The sequence below is a fragment of the Myotis yumanensis genome, unplaced genomic scaffold, assembly GCF_028538775.1.
Source record: "Myotis yumanensis isolate MYYU_CA2020_CCGP unplaced genomic scaffold, mMyoYum1.0.hap1 SCAF_4, whole genome shotgun sequence".
In the NCBI taxonomy this organism is placed as follows: domain Eukaryota; kingdom Metazoa; phylum Chordata; class Mammalia; order Chiroptera; family Vespertilionidae; genus Myotis; species Myotis yumanensis.
In genome coordinates, this window is record NW_027223755.1 from 4,505,656 (window position 1) to 4,526,558 (window position 20,903).

Below are 20,903 nucleotides of genomic sequence, written 5' to 3' on the forward strand. Positions count from 1 at the left end.
CAGGAGGCAGCTGATCAATGTTTCTCTCTCATTGATGTTTCTATCTCTCTGTCCCTCTCCCTTCCTCTCTGTAAAAAAATCAATAAAATATATTTAAAAAAAATAAAAATAAAATGGAAGAACAACAATTAAATCCCCAACCAAGAAAATTAGAAAAAGTACAATAAACCTAAATAAAACAGAACAAAGGGGGTTCCTGTCAAGAGGGCTGTGTAGGTAAATGTGATATTCGGCCTCCTCCCACAAACACATCAAAATTACAACTAAGCTACAAAACAACCATTATTCAGAACCACCTGAAATCTAGCTGAAGAGAAGTCCTAGAACTAGGGAACTGAAGAAGCCACAAGGAGACTGGTCAGAGGAGTGGAGACTCAGAACCAACTGGCCCCACACAGGTGGTGGTTAGCAATCACCTGGCCCCACCCAAGCCATTACCTGTGGCTTTTCCATGCAAACAGCCTGTCTTGACTCTTGCTACAGACCTTCCTACAATCTCTCAAAGTTCACAAACCACAAACAAGCAGCAGCATCTGGCCTAGGGATGCCCCATACCTCTTGCTAAGTGGCCCCCGGCCCACCAAGAGCAGCAGCCGGCTTTGAGTCACAGCTCGGCCTCTTGTGGGCACCTCCAAGCCCAGCAAAAGCACAGCCATCTGCAGATCACGGGAGCTCATATCTGGGTGGCCCCTGGCAGGGGACAGATGGCAGCTGACCGTGGCTTGCACCTCCTGGGAGGTCCCAGAGCCAGCATACCTGGCGGACAGCTTCAGACTGCACCGAAGAACCATCTCAGTGCCAGTGCGTGGTGTTGGCCCCTGCGCAGCTGATCCTCTGCTGTAATCACTACCAGGCCTCACAGCCAATTGGCCTGGGGGTAAATCCCTTCCACTGACAGCAATGGAGGCTCAACTACAACAAGAGGGTAACACAGTCCACCTTCGGGGTGCACCTGAAGCACCCAGCTCAGGTGATCAGGGAGGCTGGGTCACTGGGCCCTGCTGGCCATTTACTGCATAAAGCCACTCTGCCAAGACTGGGAGACGTAGCAGCTCTACCCAGTTCACGGGAACAAACACAGGGAGGCAGCCAAAACGAGGAGACAAAGAAACATGTGCCAAATAAAAGAACAGAACAAAACCCCAGAAAAAGAAATACACAAAATGGAGACAATTACCAAATGCAGAGTTCAAAACACTGGTTATAAGGATGCTCAATGAACTCAGTGAGAACTTTAATTAAAAAAAAAAAGTAGCCGAAACCGGTTTGGCTCAGTGGATAGAGCGTCAGCCTGCGGACTGAGGGGTCCCAGGTTCGATTCCGGTCAAGGGCATGTACCTGGGTTGCGGGCACATCCCCCGTGGGAGATGTGCAGGAGGCAGCTGATCGATGTTTCTCTCTCATCGATGTTTCTAACTCTCTATCTCTCTCCCTTCCTCTCTGTAAAAAATCAATAAAATATATTTTAAAAAAAAAGTAGAAACCATAAAAATGGAGAAAGAAAACATTAAATAAAGTAGATGAGACATGTCCCACAGTAAATGATCTTCTTTCATTCACATTACATCAGCACTTTTAAGGTTTTCAGAGGGATTAAGTACGGCGGCAGAGTAAGTTTATGCTGCTCAGACATAATCCCAGGTCGAAACTGGAATTACAACTAAAATACAGAAAAACTTACTGAATGATCAACGAAGACTCACTGGAGAGAATCTTGATAATGGAGGACCAAAGTGGAGACTGCATAGAGGCTGGTAGGAGGGGCGGAGGTGCGAAGGGCTGGCCGGGCGCCCACAGACGGCAGCTGAAGTTCCAGAGAGATGTCTTGGCTGGGGGCTTGCCACGGAGAATTCTAGGTCTAATTCCCGAGCTGGACCCCCCAGCAGAGAGCACCAGAACTCAGAAGGGTACCCGCATAATATCTGGCTGTGAAAAGCAGCAGGTTAGCTGTCTGCCAGGGAGAGACGGCTGGAAATTCAGGCACCCTCTTACAGGGCCAATGCATAAAATCCCCTGTGGAGCCACCCATCTATGACAGAGGATCAGCGGAGTGGACTGGAGCTGTGTGAGCAGAAGCCAGGATCGAGGGCTCTGGGGTTTGAGTTCAAAAGGCAGTCACCCGGGTTTCCTGTGCTGAGCCAGTCCCTCATGCTGCAGGTAATCTTTCTTGAGCAGACAATTGATATACAGGTGGTATTGCCTGGGGGGAAGACAGCTGACCCACCCTATTGAAAAAACACCTTGCCCCTTAAGAGAATGAGAATAAAAATTAACCTCCAGGCAGGAACAATTACCCCATCCTGCTGACAAAAACCCTTGCCACACCTGAGGGCCGGTGAAGAGGAATCCTATCAGTCTGCAGCCAGAGATAGTCTCTGGAGGCTTTGAGTTGAAATAGCTTTTTTTGGGGAGAGGGTCACAAATTGTCTTTCTATATGTAGCAATATATGATCTCTGGAAATTTAGGGATAGCACTGTCATATTTTTCAGAATTTAAAAATAGTCTTCTGTTAGTTTGACAAATGAATACTACTTTGTACTTATACATTCCCTTATATTAAAACAAAATACAAAATAAAAAATCTTGTTCTCATGCCATCATGAATAGTTTCTAGAACTAAATAGGAATTAAATAACCATTAACAGATATGTTGACATGGTATTTTTTCCTATTAAAAATATGTCAGAAAATAAAATGGGGCTGACCTTAAATGAGAGACAAATTGTTTTACCTATAAATCTTGCATTTTCTTTCAATAAGATGCAGAAGAGCAGTAAGAAGAAAGTAGAAAATAAAAAATGCCCTTCAACGTACTCTGCTAGAAAAGAGAGAACACTACTCAGGACAAACAGAAAAATTAAATCCTCCTTTGCCAAATGTCTACTTTAATTAACATTTCTGTGAAAAATGAAGGGCCTTATAATCCCCTGAATTATTTTGTCAGATCTAGGTAGGCCTTTTTATGCCTCTTTAAGTATATAAGGCTTTTTATATCAAGCTTTTCTTATGAGACTAAAAATAAAAACTCATTTTGGTAATGGCGTTGTTCTGTGCATCACAACTTTTTAAACAAACTCTTTTAGAGAACTTTTTGGTACCAATCACTGTCCTAAGTGCTTTAAAATATTAATTTACTTAAAGAGTTAAAAATCCTATGAGATAGATATTATTTATTATATATCTTCATTTTACAATTAGGGAAATTGTCCAAGATCACATAATGATAAAGTTAGGGTTTGAACCCAGACCAATCTGGTTTTAGGGTCCATGCACTTAATGTCTCAGCTATGTTGCCTCCAACAGTTTCTTTCTTTTTTTTTTTTTTTTTATATTTTATTGATTTTTTACAGAGAGGAAGGGAGAGAGATAGAAAGTTAGAAACATCGATGAGAGAGAAACATCGATTCAGCTGCCTCCTGCACATCTCCTACTGGGGATGTGCCCGCAACCCAAGTACATGCCCTTGACCGGAATCGAACCTGGGACCTTTCAGTCCGCAGGCCGACGCTCTATCCACTGAGCCAAACCGGTTTTGGCTCCAACAGTTTCTTATACCGATGTTCAGGAAGGAAAAGCCCAGAAAATCTGAAATATAGAAAATTTAATCTGTTTAGACTGTAGCAAGGATCAGACTTCATATGTTATACAAATTTGTTTTAGGACTTATTACAAGGTTCAAAGAACATGAAGGCACACATAATCTATCAAAAAAAAAAAAAAAGGCAGTAAAAAGCCATCACAATATATAGTAAGAATGAAATAATGAAGAAAATCATGGGGAAAATAAAAACTTTTCACAATATATAATGATCATCGATAAATAAATGATTCAGCTACTGTGTGTAGACATAATGCTGCAAATCCTATATAATAAAAGGGTAATATGCAAATTGACCCTAACAGCAGAATCACTGGGAATGACTGGTCACTATGACACACACTGACCACCAGGGGGCAGACGCTCAAAGCAGGAGCTGCCGCCTGGTGGTCAGTGTGCTTCCACAGGGGGAGCTCTGCTCAGCCAAAAGCCAGGCTGCCAGCTGCCAACACAGTGGTGATGGCAGGAGCCTCTCCTGCCTCAGCAGCGCTAAGGATGTCCGTCTGCAGCTTAGGCCTGTTCCCCGCTGGCAAGTGGACATCCCCCGAGGGCTCCCGGGCTGCCAGAGGAATGTCTGATTGCCATCTTAGGCCCAATCCCCCAGGGAGTGGGCCTAAGCCAGCAGGTGGACATCCCCCGAGGGGTCCCAGACTGTGAGAGAACACAGGCCGGGCTGAGGGACCCCCCCACCCCAAGTGCAAATTTTTGTGCACCGGGCCTCTAGTGTTTAATAAACATTGTGATCTAGGATATTCTGTGTTTAAGACATTGTAAAAACTAAGAGTTTTACTCTCAGATAGAACATAGAAGGTCATAAAGGATTATTACTACAACAGAAAAACACAAGATACAACAGTTACACTCTACCAGTGGTCAGCAAACTCATTAGTCAACAGAGCCAAATATCAACAGTACGACGATTGAAATTTCTTTTGAGAGCCAAATTTTTTAAACTTCAACTATATAGGTAGGTACATTTTTATTAACTTAATTAGGGTACTCCTAAGGCTTAGGAAGAGCCACACTCAAGGGGCCAAAGAGCTGCATGTGGCTCGCGAGCCGCAGTTTGCCGACCACGGCCTAGGCAAACTCTCGGCCCATGGGCCGCATGCCTCATTTATTTGGCCCATGTTAGCCTTTGAGTTTGACATGCTTGCTCAGTAGATACAAAGAAGTCTAACTAAACCAAATTCCAATGAGAAACTATCAAAGAACTATATATACCGTTTTTATGGGACCAATCATCTATCCTGGGAATCTGTGGGTGGAAAAGCATGCCTGGCATAGGAAGACAGATTTTGGTGGGATGAGAAAAATACCCTGAAGCTTTTAATGACAATATGACTGGTATAATCGATTGTGAATAGAAGAACTCCAGATGTGAAAATAAATTGCGTTCAACAATTCTCCCCCAGAGGAATTTTGGTAAAAGACAGAGGACGGACCTGAAAAGCAGAAAAATGTCTCATTGTTTTGTCCAGCACTTATGTTTTAGAAACTTTCTGGCATTACAACTAGAGATGAACTGAGCTTTCAGTTATTTGAAAATATCAAGAACTTCCAGAAAAAGTTATTTTCACTGAATTAATATTAAATATCGTATAAAGTTAATTTCCACTGTTTCAGAAAAGAATACATGTTATATAGCTATAATATTAAATGCAATTCCAGAATAGTCCAGTCTTTAAGCAGTATATTCATTAAAAATAGACAAAAACTCACTTTCTGATAACCCATTAAGAACCCTTGAAAAGGACCTATAGTAAGCTTATAGAAAGCTTAGCAAATACGCTATTGCCCACTAGGGAAATCTTTGAACCAAAAGAGCAGAAACCACAGGAATGATAAATGCACAAACTTGTTTTTTCTAGAATTTAATATTTTTAAAAAGACGGAAAGTATAAAAATTATCAAAAAAATCTTAAAAGGTTTATTTTGGGGCTAAATGCTTGCACTGAAACTTTTTCTTGTAATTGATTTAAGGTAAAAGGCAAAAATTATATTAAAAACACAGCAGCTACAGCTGTCCAATATAAAATCCATCTGCAGAAAGGTAGGACAAAATGAGCTGACTGAGGAAATATTCACATCATGTCCTCAGCAGCAAGTTTCAAATGGTTCCACTTCCCAAGGTCTAAAACAAGGATCATCTTGCATGTTTAGATTCTACTTCTTCAAGAATCCACTGAATGCCATTCAAAAAACCCTTTAGAGTTTCAGCCTCTGTATCCTGGACCTAGGAGCAAAGAAGAGAGACCATTATCAGTAAGAAACTGAGTCCAACATCTTATGATGATATGGACATTTTTTTAAAATATACTTTTATTGATTTCAGAGAGGAAGGGAGAGGGAGAGAAAGAAATATCAATGATAAGAGAGAATCATTGATTGGCTGCCTTCTGCACGGCCCACACTGGGGATAAGCCGGCAACCCGGGCATGTGCCTTTGACCGAAATTGAACTTGGGACCCTTCAGTCCACAGGCCGATGCTCTATCCACTGAGCCAAACCAGGTAGGGCCAGACATTTTTCTAGACACCAAAAAAAGGACTAAAAATATCCTAATAAACTTTGGATGAGTCACTGAAGTAGTCTCCTAGACAGCTTAGATAAAAATATGATCTCTTATATCTTTTAATTATTACCAATATAAGGCTTATTATTTGTCCTTGGGGATAGGAAGATCTACCATTTCCATGACTTGTTTGTATGTATTAGAAAAATAATTCCCCCAAAAGATCCCCTTTGAAAAACGAAAAGATTTTTGAATGAACCCAGCTTGTCAACTGATAAACGTGACATCTTGTTGCAAAAAAATGTCTTTAAGACTGCCACTTCTCCTAGTGGTAAGTCAAACTCAGGAAGGTACACCTTTATTAGTAGCTTTCAAATTGTGTTCCAGTTTCCAGAGCTCCTTGGAAGGGATAAGGGGAGAAAAGAAGGAAGAAAATCCTCTAAATTCTTCAGCAAAAGCATTTCCAATATTAATTTTCCTTTATTTTACTTAGGGCAAGCATGTCAAACTCGAGGCTGGCGGGCCGCATGCTTCGTTTAAATAAAGGAGGCATGCAGCCCGCTGGCCGCGAGTTTGACATGCTTGACTTAGGGGCTTTCATGTAAGGTTTCATTTGATGAAAAGATTCCATGATTAAAATAAAGTTTGGAGAGCTAGGAACTCTAAGATGGAATCTGTACTTCTGATGGCCCTTAAAGCATAATACACTAATGCTGGAAAAACCCATGATAGTGGCATCTAAAAAAAAAAATCCCCAATTATTATTCATTGTACCCATGACAGGAGAGACAAGTAGGAACAAATGATCAGCTGAGACTATTGACACCAACTAAAATAACTCCCATCAATTAAGCTATTAAAACTGACTTTAGAATACTGTTCTGTTTCATTAAAGAGAATGAGTAGGAAAGAATAAAATTAAAAAAAAACAAACTAAAAAATAAAGTAAGATGTTTCTCACCAGAGAAGATAGGATCTTACCAGCCATGGGTGGTTTAGGTGATTCAGACCCAGCTCATGTGCCACATAAAAACAGGGCATTCTTTTCACATTTGCCTGAGAAATACAAGATAAAACCAGCATTGGTCTTCCCGAAGATCCAAAGGCTGGGTCTGTCATTGCCATAATACGAGAAAATTCATCTTGCCATTCATGACCTAAGGAATGAAGTCAAACTCTTAATTTGCATTACTTGCAATGATTTCTAAAATAATTAGATTAAAAACTAACAGAACAAGGAAACAAAAATATTACCAGGACCCAAACAAAACAAACTGCCTCTATTGCTTTGTTCATTTATTAATATGTCATTAAGTAGCAAGGACAGGTATTTAGGTGAAATCAGAGGGGAGGGGAATCATAGTACCATTCAGATATCTCTATAGTTTAAAAGAAAAATACCTTAATATAGATATTTTCCTCTCACAAATTCTGTAGCTATCACTACCCTTTCTTTCAAAGTCCTTAATTTCAAAATTTAAACATATAGTTGGGTATAGCTTTTCTATGCAAACTAACAGTCTTTGCCTTTCACTGAAGTATATAAATCACTGACATCTTGTGGTAGGCAGAATTTTAAAGCGATCCCCAGTGACTCGCACCCTTGTATAAACCCTTCCCCTTTGCTAGGAGGAACTTGCAAATATAATGGGATATCACTGTCATCATTGGGGTGTATTGTCCTATTAGGGACGCCGTCCTCAGTGAGCCTGACCTAAGCAGGTGAGTCCTTAAAAGGGATGAGATTCTTCTAACAAGAGAATGGTGAGCTGATAAACATGTTCTTTTGAACCAGTAGGTTGGAGGTGATTTGTTATATACCAATAGAAAACAAACATGTAATGAATTAACAAACATGGGACATTTAAATCTATCATATACCTCTTGGATTTTGACTTGTTCCACCTGTTCTTTGTTCCTTTGTCTCTCTTGTTCTTCTTTCTTTTGAATTGAGTTTTTTAAATGATTCCATTTTATCTTCGCTACTGGCTTATTATACCTCTGTTACACTTTTTTTAGAGGTTGCTCCAATATTTACAATGTAATTCTTAACTTATAACTGTCTACCTTTAAATAGTATTATACAATTTCACTTATAGAAGACTATTACAACAATATATTTCCATTTCCTCCCTTCCATGCTGTTGTACTGTTAGTATATACTTTACTTAAAAATATCATATACCCACAATACATTGTTACTATTTTCCTTTACATAATTATAAGGAATTTAAAAATAGAAAAAAAAAATTTATATAGTTTTATTGTTTTCATCCCAGGGTTCTTGATTTCTTTTTGTAGATGCAATTTTCCATCTGGTATATTCTTCTGCCTAAAGAGATTCCTTTAATAGTTCCTCTAGTGCAAATCTGCTAATGATGAATTTTCACAGATTTTGTTTGTCTGAAAAGTCTTGATCTTGCCTTCAGTTTTAAAACATTTCTTTGCTGGACATAAGGTTTCCTCCCCTTTGCAATACTCTACAGCAAGCATGTCAAACTCAAAGGCTAACACAGGCCAAACAGATGAGGCATGTGGTCCAAGGGCCGTGAATTTGACATGCTTGCTATACAGATTTCCCTTCACTGCCTTCTAGCTTGCAGCAATTCTGTCAGGGAGTCTTTGTCCTTACCTGCGGCACTTTGTAAGTATCTTTCCTTCTGCTCTGGCTGCCTTCAAAATATTCTGTTTACCTTTGGTTTTCATCAATTTAGCTATGATATATCTAGATGTATTTTTCACTTATTAGGTTTACAGTTCTCTGGGCATCTTGGATCTATGGCTTGTTGTCTTTCAGTAATGTTGAAATATAGGCCATTATCTGTTCAAAATTTTCTTTTTCCCTGTTCTTACTCCCTTTATGTTTTCATACTCCAATTACACACATATATGTTAGACCAGGGATTGGCATATTACATTCCAGTCGATCTGTCTTTATAAATAAAATTATTTTGGAAAACAGCCATGTCCACTAATTTACAAATTGTCTGGGGCTACTTTTGCACTGTAACAGTAGCATTGAGTAACTATGAGAGATCATATGGCTCATGTAACTAAAATATTTAATATCTAGCCTTTTAAGAAAAAGTTAATTCTCCTTTGATAGTTTACCCCAGCTCTTGGATGCTCTGTTCCCCACTCCTTCTCTTTTTCCTCTTTGTGTTTTAATTTGGATAATTTCAACTGAGCTATCTTTCAGTTTTTTGAAGGTTTCATTTGCCAATAAGTCCGTTGAAGAAACTATTCACCTGTTATCATATTTTCTATACTTAGCATTCCCATTTTACTCTTTAATAGCTTCTTACTCTCTGAAAATCCCTATCTGTTCACACATATTGTCTACCTTTTCCACTAAATCCTCTAACATATTAATCATGTCCCTTTCTGAGAGTGACAACATCCAGGCAATCTACTGATTACTTTATCTCTTGATAATGGGTCATTTCATTTTTATTTTTTGTGTGTGACTTATAAAATTTTAATTCACTGCTAGATGTTTTATATAGAGCCAGTAGAGACTGTAAAGACTGAGGTAAAGAGGATTTACTACTGAAAATAGACATGATTTTTTTGTTAGGCCATTAATGCAGTAGGTCAAGTCCAACTAGTCAGTAGTTAAGATGGATTTGGCTTTTATTGTTATGATTAACTTTAGTACACCATAAACTTTAAATTCTTTAAGGAATGGGCTGCTGCTACGGTGTTCTGAATGAGAACAATATATTATATTATTTATATCCTTCCTTGTTCACAGGGGTTTGAGGGAGAAATTACAACAATGACTCTGGCCCCAAAATATTTTGATTTCATACCTATATATCACTGTGAATGGAAATTATTCAGAATATATAGAGTGTTCTCAACTAATCTACCTAATTAAAATAAACATTCCACACCACACATTTCTGTATCTGGGTAATTAAAACAAAGGTAAAAATTTTCAGTTATCTGCATAAATTATTTGAATAGGGCCAGAAGTAAAAAACACACAGCAATAACAAAAAGTGCAGAAGCATACAATAAATAGTATCATATAGCTATGGTTTTAAATTTTGGTATGCATCAAAATTCTGTAAGTGCTTGTTAAAAACAAGCAAACAAACAAACAAACAAACAAAAACAGATCCTAGGACACAATCAAATCTATGAATCATAATCCACCATGGTAGGAACCAGGCAGTTGTTTTTAACAAGCTCTCCAAGTGATCCTAATACACATCAAGGTTTGAGAATCCACTGTTAACGAATGGTCATAGGGTCACATTGATAAAATTAACCATCAGATTCTTTTTTTTTTTTTTTTTAATATATTTTATTGAATTTTCACAGAGAGGAAGGGAGAGAGACAGAGAGTCAGAAACATCGATCAGCTGCCTCCTGCACATCTCCCACCGGGGATGTGCCCACAACCCAGGTACATGCCCTTGACCGGAATCGAACCTGGGACCCTTCAGTCCGCAGGCCGACGCTCAATCCACTGAGCCAAACCAGTTTCGGCAACCATCAGATTCTTAAGAAGCCACAATAAAGCCTAAAAAAATTTTTTATTTGCTTTGAAAAGCAAGTGCTTTTAAAACGAAAATATGATAATGCTTACTTTTCTGAGCTTCAGCATTTGCAACATAGATGAACCCATCAACAACTTCACACACCTTCTGAATTTGTGGAATTACACTGTAGCGGCTTCCTTGTTGATCATCCCCTTCATTCTGTAAACTGAACATCTTGTTAACTGCACTTGTATGCTCTTCTCTTGCTCTATCTCTTTCCTTTCTACAAGAAAATATGTAAACATAAAACATAATCAGACACTAAACAGGCTGCATCCCCTTAGAATATTCCAGTCCTTAAGTCACCAAGTAGGAAGCATTACCTGGTAGTTGAATATAATATCAGGATGTTGAACTTATGTTGGTTGCTCAACTGAAAATTGACCCCTGATCCAATACCTAAAAAAAAAATTACAGTTATCAAAAAAAGTCATTAATAAAGACAGCAAAAGATCAGATTGAAAAACATTACCCAGAACTTTAAAAATTCTACAACTTATATATAGCTTTGAATTAAAATGGAATGTTCATGTTGAAAAAGATGCTGCTTGCAATTTTCATTCACTTAATAAAAACATAGACAAAGAACTGCTAGGCTTGCCCGGCTGGCGTGGCTCAGTGGTTGAGCGTTGAACTATGAACCAGGAAGTCATGGTTCGATTCCTGGCCAGGGCACATGCCCGGGGGTGGCGGGCTTGATCCCCAGTGTGGAGCGTGCAGAAGGCAGCTGATCCATGATTCTCTCTCATCATTGATGTATCTATCTCTCTCTCCCTCTCCCTTCCTCTCTGAAATCAATAAAAATGTATTTTAAAAAAATAACCGCTAGGCTTATAACATTCCTTTTCATATCATCGCTATCTTCATTAACTTTATTATCATATCAGCAGCAGTTGCGTCATAATAGCTACTACTATTTATCTTGAAGACTAAGACTCATTTTCATATTTTTATGTTTCTCATTTGTCTTACACTCCATGCATACATTCAGGGAAATGGCTCCCCTCTCCACCCAAAAAGCTGTTTTTAAATTTATGAGGAGTCATCAATGCCAACTTAGAAAATTGAAAAAAATATGGCATAATTTGGAATTAGACTTGATTTAGAATCTTGACTTTGCTATACATAGCCATGTTTTTGTGAGCCTCAGTTCTGTCACAGAAGTATAGTAATAATACATTTTAGGATTATTTTAAGCATTAAACAAGATTACACATGTAAAACTATTAGAGTGACTGGTAAATAGCAGGTGCTTAGTACTAGCTTCTTTCAACTTTATACCTGAATCATTCAACTTTGTTATTTGTCCTTCTTTCTAAACCTCTTCCTTCTTTTGGCTGTTAACACACAGGGACTCATTTTCCCTCCTGCTTCTTAGAAAGGGCATTCTCTTCTCCCATGGCTCTACTTCTTTTTGCTATAAAAATGTCCTCTTAGATTTTGTCCACCCCTCTCCATCCTCACTCCCACCCTTTAGATTAAGTTGCCATCATCTCACACTTGGACTTCTGCAATCACTTCTAAACAGTGTCCTACATCCACTTTTGCCCTCTACTATCATTTTTCCCACAGCATGTGGAGAGACTGCTTAAAAAATGCCTATCTAGCCAGTAAGGCTCAGTGGTTGAGTGACCTATGAACCAGGAGGTCAGGGTTCGATTCCCGGTGAGGGCATATGTTGGGGTTGTGGGCTCTATCTCAGGTAGGGGGCATGCAGGAGGCAGCCGGTCAATGTGTCTCTATCATCAATGTTTCTCTCTCTCTCCTTCTCTCTTCCTCTCTCTCTAAAAATTAAAAAAAAAAAAGCCTAAATAATTATACCTCTTCCCTTCAAAGCCACTTCCCTTCAGGCAAAGAAAACGTTAATATAATCTGGTCTCTACTTACCCCTGCATTATAACCAAGATAGTTGTCCAAATAAGCTGAGCCGTGCCACACCTTTTTATGTCACCACATATACAGAGATCTTGGTGGCTGGCACTACAAGCATCCCAGGCCAAGTGACCTGAGTCTGCTGGCCACTAGGCCTGGTCCACAACCCCCCACCTCAGAGATCACAGAAGTAAATTCCATCATGATCTTTGTTTTCATCAGAAACTTCGAGATTTCCCTCTCAACACATCTATTCTCAGCCTAATATGATCTCTAGGCTGTTCTAAACGCACCACCTTGCCAATGACCCCTCCTTCCATTCTTCCCTGATCTTGCAGGGTTTGAGGCATAATTAAATTGGCATTTCCAAACAATCACTCCAGCTGCTGTCTTGAGAATGAAATTGCCGTTTCATAATCAACATTCTCCATGTCCCCAACCTCTTCTTGAGCTGTCCCTTCTATCTCATGGCTTTACCTGAAATGAGCCTGCCCCTAGGTGCCGTTTCTCTCACTGTGGACCAGAGGTCCTCAAACTTTTTAAACAGGGGGCCAGTTCACTGTCCCTCAGACATTCCACACATGCGCACTGCGGGCCCGGGTCGAGTCGGCTGCTAAGCAGGACAGGCAGCGGCAGCAAAAACACCCGGCGGGCCGGATAAATGTTTTCGGTGGGCCGCATGTGGCCCGCGGGCCGTAGTTTGAGGACGCCTGCTGTGGACTCTCATGTAACAAGGTTGCTTATTTTCTCACATCTCAGGGTAAAGAGGTAGGGTCAATGTTCTCTTTACTCCCCAGTGCCATGTCTTAACCATTACTCACCAACCCTCTTGAAAAACTCCATCTCTTTGAGACACACACAGCATTCAGCTATAGTCCCATCTCTCCTTCCTTGACCTTGTAATTTATAAATTTCCTTTTGATTATCCCTTCCTCCAAACATTCACTGAAGATTTCAGCACCTGGTTCACAATCTTCCTCTCCATCCTCAGAAACTTCAAAGTCCACATGGACTCCATGATTGTCAAATCTTGATTTCTAGCCCAGAATTTGCTCTTGAGATCTGGATGCATAAAGTAATCCATAAAGTCACTTGTTCATTCATGCATCAAATATATATTGAATGCCTATTATGTGCCTGATACCTCAGATCAAGCTAGGAATAAAGCTGACAAGATTCCTGCCCTAATGTAGCTACAAGTGGATTGCTTATAGCAGGCATCTATCTCTACACATTCAGTCAATTCTATATCCTTCATACTTTTATCACAATACTAGAGGCCCAGTGCATGAATTCGTGCATGGGTGGGGTCTGGCCCACCCTAGTTGGGGTGATTGGGCTGGGCCAGCCGGGGTGAGGGGTCATGGGTGGTTGGCCAAATGGCCTCACCCCCTGGTTGAACTCCCAGTTGAACTGGTCAAGGGGACAATTTGCATATTAGCCTTTTATTATATAGGACTAGAGGCCTAGGGCACAAAATTCATGCACAGGGGGCAGGGAGGGGAGTGGGGGGAGAGAGTCCCTCAGCCTGGCCTGCACCCTTTTCAATCCGGGACCACTCAGGGGATGTCTGACTGCCGGTTTAGGCCTGATCCCACAACCAGCAGTTGGACATCCATCTCGCAATCCAGGACTGCTAGCTCCTAACCGCTCACCTGCCTGCCTGCCTGATTGCCCCTAACCACTCTGTCTGCCTGCCTGATCCCCCTAACTGCTCTCCCCTGCCAGCCTGATGCGCCTAATTGCTCTCCCCTGCTGACCTGATCCCCCTAACTGCTCTCCCTTGCCGGCCTGATTGCCCCTAACCACCTCTGCCTCGGCCCTGCCACTGTGGCTTTGTCCAGAAGGACGTCCGGAAGATGTTCAGTCTAATTAGCATATTACCCTCTATTAGTATAGATTAGTGGTTTCTTAATGCATCTCCATGTCTTTATAATGCCTCCTAATTTTCCACTTAAGGAAGCCAGATTGAGCTTTCTAAATGCAATCTCGACCACCTCATTCCTCTAGTTAAAATCCTTTAAGAGCTTCCAAGTGCTTAAGCATGGCACACAAGTGTCTTCTCACCTGTACACTCTACACACACAGAGCCATCTCAAATGTGCCATGCACAACAGGGTGTTGTCCTTTTAGAAATGTAGTTCTCACTGCTTAGAATATTTTTACCCTGTCTTTTTTTTATTGCCTACTCCTACTCATCTTAATGACCATGTGAGGCATCTTATTCAATGTGGTGCCTTCTCTGACCCTAAATTTTCTACCCAGGAACCAATTGCATCATATTCAAATCACCTGCGCACTTGTCTCTGTCCATCCTAGACCAAGTGTCTTCAGGACAAAGATTTTTAATATTTTTTTTAAATCTCTGCATCTTTAGGATCTAATAAGTGCTCTCAATAAATGAATAAGTAAAGCTAGATTATATTATCATTTATATTTATTATATATCCTGTTTACCAACTAACTACATGGTTGCTGTTGGGTTCTGTTCTTTTTTTTTTTTTTTTTTTCATAGAAAGAAGGGGAAGGTGAAAATTAAAGTATTTTTGAAATTTCAATATACAGTTATGTGAAAGTATTTTGCACATAGTAGATAGATGCCAAATGGTTTTTGCTGTTAACATTCTTTTAAAATATAGTAAATATTGTATAAATACAACATCTTGGCTACTTAATTTACTTTCACATAATCTTATATTCTGGATTGCATAAACTTTAGGAAATATGAGGAAGCTTACCTCTTTTAAAAAGTACATTAATTCTCTCAGTCCTTTGGCACCTGGAGGGCTCTCATTAACCAAATTACTATATTTCAATGATTTTCAATCTTTTTTATGTCATGGCACATATAAAGTAATTATTAAAATTCTGCAGCAATCAAAAATATATTTTTGCTGATCTGACAAAAAATAGGTATAATTTTGATTCATTCACACCGGACGGCTATTGTTATGTTGACTGTTGTCATTATTTCATTTGATAATCTAAGGGAAAAGAGGTCCAGTATCTGTCCCAGACTACAGTCAGATATTGCATGTTTTAAAAATTCTTGCGACACACCAGTGTGACTCTCACATCACACCAGTTAAAAATCACTGCTATATTTCATCACATCAAATAATTAATTAAAAAATGAATTTCTTTCTATTTAACATTAGTGTCAAGCTCAAACTGTTAACTTATTATGTACTGTAGATTAACAGGAAAATTACCATCAATTTGCCTCTGAGGCAAACCAGCTGTTGGGCAAAGTTCCTCAGAAGACATCAAGCTCAACACCAAAGATGTATTCAGTTCTTCCAAACCTGGTCCAAACATAGCAAAGCGGGGTTCATTCTGAATGATCAATGAGTGTAAAAATGAGGTCACTGCTCCATACATAGGACGGCTAGCTTTCGAGGATCTTCTTGTGTATGGACAGCACATTTTATAGCTGTATGAAATTGTCAAAATTAGAAAATTAATACAGAAAAAATTTAGCCAGTTATTTGCTCAACAATGTATAATTTATTGAGAATTTGCTAGATACAAGGACACAATGACTGTATCGTTCCAATTCTCATGGAGGACAGTGGGGGACAGACACCATTATAATATGTATGCCAGGTGCCATGACAGGACACAGAATGAGGTGCTATGGGAGCACTACTGATCCAGAAACTGAGAAAGTCTTCCGCAGGAAGTCATTACTTACTTTCCAATCTTTCATTTAGATTCTCTCATGGAACATTTGGTCTAACACTTGTTTCAATGGTTAAAATTCACTACATAGAGCAGTGATCAAATGGGGGAGATTTTGCTCCTCACCCTCCTCTCTTCGCCCCCGCAGGTTCAGGGAACATTTGGCAACATCTGGAGACACTTCTGTTATCACGGCAGGGGGGTAGTGAGGTGGTACTACTGACATCTAGTGGGTGGAAGCCAGGGGTGCCTCAAAACATCGACAGACCATCTGGTCCAAAATGTCACTAGTACCAAGATTGAGAAACACTGCACTGAAGATAAACTACACAGACAGTCAGCATAAATGTTACTATAGATTAAAAAATATATAACCAAGTTTCTTACATACTCTTATTAACGGCCTCAAATGTAACAGTTTAATAAGTGTTAAACATAAAGGGAGGCTCAAATATTCCTTACAGATAACCTAGCAAACTAAGAATCAAATAAAAACAACTCAGTTTCTTTTAATAGCTATAAATGTCTAAACTAGCAATTCCACATGTTATTGAAAATAAAAATAAAGTTACCCAATCAAAATAAAGCCTAAAGCCCTTTAAATAAATCAAGCTGGTTAAGACAATTACTAACCTAATAAGATAATTATGTTTATTTAGGAACTTGTAATTCAAGAAGGAAAAAAAATCAAATTTGAAGCTAGATAGGTCAGGCCAAGCCTCACTACTAATTAGTTATATAAGCCACTGATAGTCTGAACATCAATTTTTCCAACTGCAGTACGTGAACAATAATCAACCCGGGGTTGTAAGAGTCAGAAATCATTTTATTTGCTCACAAAAGATAGTTACTATGATTATTACTATCCCTGGGGGAAGTTTGGTCTCACAGCATCAGATACACTCGATGCTAGGTTGGCTGCGGGACCAGTTGCTCAATAACATTAATTCTCTCACCTACATTACATTCCAAAATGTCAATGCTTTTGGGTTAGTAAGAAAATTGTATTTCCCAGAACCTTGAGAATGGTGTTCTCCTTGCCAAAGAACTGCTTTCTGACCTCTGGCCATTCCTTTTCTGGATATGGAAAGCATTCACTATTGAACAAAATGACAAGTGTTCTAAAGATAATGAAAATTTAAAGAGGTTCACTTCCTGCCATATGAACTCTGTATATTTACCCAAATACTCTGGTCAGGCATCACAGGGAAGTAACAAAATGAAGAAAGTCATTTAACTTAACCCCAATTTTCACAAAAGAATAGACACTAAGACCCAAAAGTCTATGAAAAAAAAATTAGTCGTGGGACTATTGACTTGTAATACAGTCAAATTTAATATCTTCTCTTTAATGCATAAAACTAGATACTTACACCGCCATGTAGTCAAAAAATGCACCATCAGTGACTTCAGACATAGGCTTTTTTAAGATGTCCAGATCTGGAAGAGACTTCCAATCAACGGAAGACCACGAAGGAAGGTCCCGCAGCAGAAAGTACCTCCACAGAATGGGATCTCGAACGGTTTCGTTCCAGTAATGACTTGTACTTCCCAATTGACACAGGTCGTGAGGGGAGAGGAATGACAAAATATAGAGCTGTACGTCGATCTGAAACAGAGGAAAGCGGCACGCAGGAGAAAGGGGGCATAATTTATCTTGGAAAATTATTTTCCGATAATAAATGAGAAAAATTATCAATCATCATACTAGGAAACCGAACGAACATCAACTGAACAGTGTCTTAATTAAATCTATCAGGATAAATGACAATAGCAACAAAGGCTTGTTATACCAGGTAACCAAAGATCAACTGAACAGCCACTATTTTCCCCTGACGCTATCATTCTGAAGTTGCTTTCCTGCCGTCAGGAGAGAATCCTAACTGAACACTTTAATTTCTGATACACGGAAACCAACCATTTTTCAAGCAAAATAACCAGTTTCTTTCATTTCTTTCCAGGGGTATTTTGCCAGACCATTTGGGTATATTTACTTAGGAAATACTTTATTCTTCAAAATAAACCTTTCGCAAGCAAACTTCTGATTTTATCACCAGATCACATCCAAGGGTAAACCTGTCACCTGAGTTCCTCTGTCAAATCCATTGATTGTTTTGAAGGACTTGCGCCGGGGGTAGGGGTGGGGTGGGGGGGACCGGGGCGGCATTCCGTGCCCGAGCCCCCTGTTCTCAGTTCCTGATGGGCGGCGGAGGGAGGTGTCAACAGCCCATAGGAGAAGGGATTTTTTTTTCCTGTGATTTTTTAAAATTTTATTGTTTAAGGTATTACAAATGGTAGTACATATGTCTCTCCCCCCCCCCACCTCCCCCGCCCTCAGCCCCAGTGTCTTGCATCTGTTGGTTGTGCTTAAATGCATGCACACGAGTCCTTCGGTTGACATCTTACCCCCCAGCCCTCCCCTGCCCTCCCGCTGTGGTCGGACAGCCTGCTCGATGCTTCTTTGCCTCTGTTTCTGTCCAACAGTCTGTAACGTCCCTGATTATGCATAAATGAGTGCGATGAAGGAGAAGGGAGTTAGCAATGTCTAAGCATGTCCCCATCTCCCCGACAACTGGCCCGCTGACGGCCGTGGGGAGGCTGCGGCTGCAGCCGGTGGGAGTGTAGCCGCGGGGAGTGTGTGCGAGGCAGCAGCCCGGCCCCCCGGGAGTGGCGGGGAGACCCCGCGTGTCTGGGCCCGGGCCCGCGGCCGGGAGGGGATGCTGAGCACACAGACGGGATGCTGCCCCGGCGGGTGCCTCCTCGCCGTCTCCCCAGGCCCGTCTGGGAGACACGCTGCGCGCGGGCGGCCGGGCAGGTGACGGGGCGCTCCCGAGGGTGTGTCCCGGGACCTTCGGCCCCGCCGCGGAGCCGGGTCACCGCCTGGGCGTGTCGGGCCCACGGTGGCTCCCGGGGCTGCAGGGACCGGGCAGACAGCGGGGCGCGGGGAGGGCCCAGGCGCCCGGGGGGCCTGGACGGGGCGCCCCTCCCGCCCCGGGGTCTCCGCGGCCCGCCCCACGCTCACCGGCAGCCGCGTCAGGGTGCTGGGCCCCTCCTCCGCCTCCTCGCGGGGGGCGCGGGGCGCCGCCCGGTCCTTGCCCACCGACTGCCAGAAGCTCCTCCAGCCGCTGAGGATGGCCGCCTCCAAGCGGCCCCAGTCGCTGTGGGGCGGCGGCGGGGAGCCGCACCGGCTGCGGGGCTCGCTTCCCGCCATGGCCGCCGGCGCCGCTCCGGACTGACTCAGGGTCACGCGACGCCCCGCCCCCAGAAGCCCCGCCTCCCGGAGGCCCCGCCCCTGACCCCGCCCCCCACCCAGCAGCCTGGAGCCAGCTCACCTCCAGCCCAGAAGGAAACCAAGTGGGGAAGAGCTGAAAGCTCCTGGACAGTCACTGCCCCTCCACGCCAGGCCTCGGCCTCAGCCTCGGCCTCAGCACACAATACGTGTTTAGAACTGTGTGTCAGTCTGTCACATAGATCACATCGCTTAATCGTTCCAAAGAGCACTCCGCTCCCCGCTCCCCTGGCCCCCAAATCTCTTGCCCCCTCTATAACGTCCTTCCCTGCCTACCTGGGCCCAGGCTCCTTCTTGTTCCCTAGGTGGCCCTCGTCCCCTCCCCAGGGCTTTCTAACCGATTGCTTCCTTCTTAGTACCTAGTGGGGTTTTTGGCTGGTTGTTTTTCAGCCCCCAACTTAACATTTGCTTTTTGGAGGGATTAACATGAATTGATAGGAGAGAGGCGGTCAGGAGCCCAATCACCAAGGACCTTATGCCAAAATAAGGCGGCTAGGTCCACTATATGGAAATATAAGTGCATTTAAAAAACTGCTGAACGTACCGCATTGAAGGGCAGCAAAATGCGGCTGGAATAAGAAACCAGATACGGTACGGTTGAAATCCCACGAGTGAGTTTTTTTCTCTCTCAAAAGGTGTCCATCTCACTCCCTTTGTGCAGCCTTACGTTAAACAGAGCTTTATAGTTACCACTGCCCACATTACAAGATAATCGATTATACTGAAATGGGTATGGTCTCTATTGGTAAGAAGCGCACAAATACTTAGTACTATGTATCAGTCTATTTCAAATAGATTACATCACTTAATCTGTTCCAAAGTTCTCTGCTCAAAAATTCTTAAAGGAACATGTCAATCTAATGTTATCATTAACATATAATTTAAAAGCTTTAGGATTATTCAAAAGAGAGCAAGATGGCATTATCTTTTATACCATCCAATAAGAAAAATATGCCTCCCCCCCAAAATAGCCCAATCGTTTTATTTTTTTTCATTTTTACTGATTTGAGAGAGAGAGGAAGGAGGAGAAAGAAACATCACCATCAACATTGATTGGCTGCCTCCTGCATGCCCCACACTGGGGATCAAGCCCGTAACCCGGGTATGTGCCCTGAACAGGAATCAAACCATGACCTCCTGGTTCATAGGTCAATGCTCAATCAGAGGCACACCAGCTGGGCAATAGTCCAATAGTTTTAAAGTTCCATTAAGAATGGATATAATAGTTACACTGAGCTCTATATAATCTGGTTCCAACTCACTATCAACCAGTAATTGCTTACAACATCCCATTTGGAATGGCTGGCACCATTCAAACTGGGAACATGGCAACTAGTGCTCCCTGGCCAGAGAGTTTGTCACTCAATTATTCGGGCTGATGAGTACTATCGCTTTCG

At 41.6% G+C, this 20,903-nt stretch overlaps 1 protein-coding gene across 3 annotated transcripts; it reads right to left on the reverse strand.

Annotated features, from left to right (window-relative positions):
* Positions 1-5,457: 5,457 nt before the first annotated feature.
* FBXO4 (F-box protein 4) lies at positions 5,458-19,436 on the reverse strand. Of its 3 annotated transcripts, none has more exons than XM_070411775.1 (7): positions 19,240-19,436; positions 17,591-17,826; positions 15,749-15,969; positions 10,988-11,063; positions 10,767-10,887; positions 7,096-7,170; positions 5,458-5,835 (listed from the first exon to the last, which is right to left on the reverse strand). In XM_070411775.1, the coding sequence occupies exons 1-7, from the start codon at positions 19,426-19,428 to the stop codon at positions 5,746-5,748; spliced, it is 1,008 nt and encodes a 335-aa protein (XP_070267876.1). In that variant the 5' UTR covers positions 19,429-19,436; the 3' UTR covers positions 5,458-5,745. The 3 variants fall into 3 exon arrangements, with proteins under 3 accessions (XP_070267876.1, XP_070267875.1, XP_070267877.1); XM_070411774.1 differs by having other exon boundaries at positions 7,096-7,271; positions 10,712-10,887; XM_070411776.1 differs by having other exon boundaries at positions 5,750-5,835; positions 10,712-10,887.
* Positions 19,437-20,903: the final 1,467 nt, after the last annotated feature.

Excerpts from the sequence above, each read along its gene's own strand:
- FBXO4 (XM_070411774.1), bottom strand. The coding sequence starts at position 19,428 with ATGGCGGGAAGCGAGCCCCGCAGCCGGTGCGGCTCCCCGCCGCCGCCC. Across the intron at positions 10,888-10,987 it reads ATATTATATTCAACTACCAG|AAAGGAAAGAGATAGAGCAA; the intron begins GTAATGCTTCCT and ends ATTTTCTTGTAG. Across the intron at positions 7,272-10,711 it reads AAATGCTGAAGCTCAGAAAA|GTCATGAATGGCAAGATGAA; the intron begins GTAAGCATTATC and ends TTCATTCCTTAG.